Source organism: Myotis davidii, unplaced genomic scaffold (assembly GCF_000327345.1).
Source record: "Myotis davidii unplaced genomic scaffold, ASM32734v1 scaffold472, whole genome shotgun sequence".
Taxonomy (NCBI): domain Eukaryota; kingdom Metazoa; phylum Chordata; class Mammalia; order Chiroptera; family Vespertilionidae; genus Myotis; species Myotis davidii.
In genome coordinates, this window is record NW_006283774.1 from 1,651,639 (window position 1) to 1,655,381 (window position 3,743).

Consider the following 3,743-nt stretch of genomic DNA (forward strand, 5'->3'; position numbering starts at 1 on the left):
CGCCCAGGCTCAGACCTGCCCGGGTCCAGCGGGCCCAGGGGGAGCGGAGTCCTGGGCCCGGAGGAGCCAGGGTTACTCCCACCAGCCACGGGCAGCCGCTCCCTCTGGACTATGGAACTGACTTTAAGGAAAAGGTAACAGATGTGCCCAGGCAGCTCCCTCAGCTCCGGACACCGCCGCCCGGCCGCCCACCAGGCTGAGTTGTGCGGTGCACACAGGCCCGGGGGCAGGCGGGTGCCCGGTCCGGGAACGCTCTGCTCTGCCCGGGTGAAGGGCCCTGCTGCTCCCTGGGGGGAGCGGGTCAGGCTGGGCAGCGCGGCCCGCCTCCTGGGCTCCCGCTCTGAGCACTGAGGCCGATGGAGGACAGCCCGGCCAGCCTGCTCAGGGGCTGAGCATCGACCCATAAACCAGGAGCTCAGGGTTCGATTCCTCGTCAGGACACATCCCTGGGTTGTGGGCTCCATCCCGTGTGGGGCGTGCAGGAGGCAGCCGATCCATGATTCTCTCTCATCATGGATGTTTCTCGCTCTCCCTCCCTCTCCCTTCCTCTCTGACATCAATAAAAATATATATTTTTAAAAATAGATGGAGGACAGGGAATGGGTCTGAGCTGCCACGGGGGCCTGGGGTCTGGAGGAGTCCCACCGTCATGGCACAGGGCACTGAGCCAAGCGGTGGGATCCCTGGTCAGCACGGCCTGAGGGGCCCCTTAGGAGGCCAACTCCCAGCCCACCCACCGCCCCGATAGGCCAGGTCACCCCACGCAGGACGTGCCCAGCAGAATAGGGGCCCCCAAAGGTGCCGTGTCTCCATCCTGGGACCAAGGCCTGCTGACCGCATGGGGACAGGGATCTGGCTGATGGGATTACGTTAAGAGGCTGGGCACGGGGCTTAGCGGGATGATCTATCCGCCCGGCCCCACCTCGTCACCAGGCCCTCGGACGGGAGAACCATCTGCGTCCGAGGGACGTGAGGGAGGAAGGACTTCGAGATGGAGCTCAGCCGGCTTTGAGACGGGGAAGGGGAGTGGCCACGGAGGGGGAACCTTCTAGAAACCAGAGAAGTAGAGCGGCCGTTCTCCAGGGCGCTGAGCTGGACTCCAGCCCACAGCCCCCTGCAGACGGGGCTGAGAGACCGTCAGGGTGGGGAGCTGGGGACTGGGAGCCTGGCTGCCTGCGCAGTGGCCACCCCCCCGCGAGGCCTCTGGTTCTCGGGGTCCCGTGGCGGGAGAGCTGCCGCCTCAGCGCGGCCTGAGCCCCCGGAGACCCGTCTGGAGGAAGAAGCCCCTCCGTCCGAGTGAGCTGAGCTTCCCCACTGTTGTCACCACGCCCGATCCCAGAGTGAACTCGGCCGGCGGGTCAGTGGGTCCCACCTGCCCCTCCGTGGCGTGTGCCCTGCAGGCCCCCTGGGGCAGGCACACATCCCGTGTGGCCCTGCGGGGCGGCCTCATCCCCGATGGGTGCCTTGTCCCCCCGCCGTGCTCACGGGCCCATGGGCATGAGGGGGAGGAGCTCAGCCAGTGCACTGAAAAGGCAGCGGAGCCCGGCCAGCTGGCTCAGGGGCTGAGTGGCCACCTCTGAGCCAGGAGGTCAGGGTTCGAGTCCTGGTCAGGGCACAGGCCTGGGCTACGGGCTCCATCCACAGTGGGGGCGTGCAGGAGGCAGCCGATCCAGGATGCTCTCTCATCATTGATGTTTCTCTCGCTCTCCCTCTCCCTTCCTCTCTGACATCAACAAAAATATGTTTAAAAAAAGAAAGGCAGATGGAGAATCTGTGGACGCCGTCAGCTCGTGCGGCCATGGCGGCCCCGTTGGCTGGGGGCAGCCTGTGTGGGGCTGAGCCACGGCTCTGTGGTCGGACAGGAGTGGCCCTGCCCCCAGCTCCGGAGCTGGGCACCTGGGCCCGAGGGCACGCCCTCTCCTGCTCTGTGCCTCAGTCTCCCGACCTGCAAAATGGGGGTATTGACATGGCCCCGAATTCGCAGAATTAACTGAGAAACGCCTGGGTGGGGTGCAGGCATGGTGGCCGGTGGCGGGGACCCTGCACCTGTCAGTCGCTGCCGCCCTAACCCTGGGCACCTGCGAGGGGACAGCCGCCCTTGTGTCTACGCGCAGGGCCTGCGGGAGCGAGAGAGACAGCGCCGGTCCCCGCCAGGACCAGTGTTCCTACCGGCTCAGTGGGGTTTCCTTCGGAAGCAACGCCAGGGGCAACCAGAGGGCCAGCCCTGCCCCTGTGGCCAGGCCCCTGGGACTCCCTCCCCGTCCTGTCCTCCCCCCCCCTTCAAGCCTCACCTGGATGACGCCTCCCCCTGCGCCCCCCTTCTCGGCCAGAAAGGCCTCAGGCAGCCGCAGCATCTTCCCCAGCCAGTCCAGCATCACCGTCTCCAGCTCTGTGCACGCCGGGCTCGCCGCCTGCGGGAGGAGCACCGCCCGCTGCCCTCAGCTTCCTGTCGGGTCCCGGGACCCGGACCGAGCAGCACAGGCCCTGCCTCCAGGAGGCGTCACTGGGCTGCTCTGGGCCCCGAGTACCCCCATCTCTGCCCTTGGGAACAGAGAACCGCCCTCCAGGCCCAATCCCAGGTCCGCCCGGGAGGCCATGTGTCCGTGTGCGAGGGCATCCCCACCCTCGGACTTGGCTCCTGGAGGTGCCGCCCCTCCCCGTTCTCTGCCTCAGTTCTCTGGGGGCTGGTGTATGCACAGCTGCAGGGTGTCATCCGCCAGGGAACCCGGGTTAAAATCGTCCAACCCCAGGCCCGGCCGGCGTGGCTCAGAGGTTGAGTGTCGACCTATGAACCCAGAGGTTACGGTTGGATTTCCGGTCAGGGCACAGGCCCGGGTTGCGGCTCCATCCCCACTGTGGGGCGTGCAGGAGGCAGCCGATCTATGGTTCTCTCTCATCACTGATGTTTCTCTCTCTCTCCCTTCCTCTCTGAAATCAGTAAAAATATATTTAAAAACTGTCCTATCCCAGCTGCTCTGCGAAGCCGGAGACGCACTCAACAGGGGCCCTTTGCCCGAGACGCGTGGCAGAGTGGCCAGGGCGACGCAGTGCTCCCGGCAATGACCCTGCCACAGGGCACGGGCATCGTGTGCGCTCCGTCAGCACCTGCCCCTTATGGAAGGCTGGTCACACCGAGCTATGTGGGCCTGGCTCGGGAGCTGGGTGTGGGGCCCTGGTGGCTCTGACGTTGCCTTCGACACCCGAGCTGGTGCCCTAGAAGCTCTCCAGGCTTTGCAACTGGGGGCAGGTGGCCGTGGCCGCACGCGGGATGGGCGTGCCTCCCCCTTGGCGTGGGGTTCACGGGGCTCGGGGGCGCATGGCTGGTGACAGCAGGCGGGACCCTCTCTGCCCGTGGCCCTGTGTGTCTGAGGGTGAGGGTCCCCCAGTCCCAGCTAAGCCAGCGTGGCCACGGGATCCGGCCTCGTGGTGGGCAGTCGGTCCCGGCAGACAGCAGCCTGACAAGCCCCGGGAGGTCTGACTGTCCCCAGAAAGGGCACACACAACAGGAGGGAGGGGCCAAGTCACCCAAACGGACAGGGCGGCTCTGGACCTGCAGAGCTGTGACCTCTGCCGCCGTCTCTAAGGGAACAGACGACCTTGCGTCCGAGGCCAGGAGCTCCAGGGACAGAGCGAGGCAGTCCAGGTCACGGTGGCTGCGCCCGGGCTACTGGCCCCGCAGAGGAGGCTCGAGCCCCTGAGAGGGCAGGTCAGCACTGGGCAGGCAGCGGGCACCCTCAACCCTC

The 3,743-nt window shown here is 66.6% G+C and overlaps 1 protein-coding gene across 1 annotated transcript in view; it reads right to left on the minus strand.

The window, feature by feature from the left end:
- The window catches only part of DDC (dopa decarboxylase), a 75,035-nt gene that overhangs the window by 40,984 nt on the left and 30,308 nt on the right, over positions 1-3,743 (minus strand). The window contains exon 4 of the mRNA XM_015566872.1: positions 2,292-2,411. Within this exon, the coding sequence (XP_015422358.1) occupies positions 2,292-2,411 (120 nt within the window). The remainder of the gene's footprint in view (positions 1-2,291; positions 2,412-3,743) is intronic.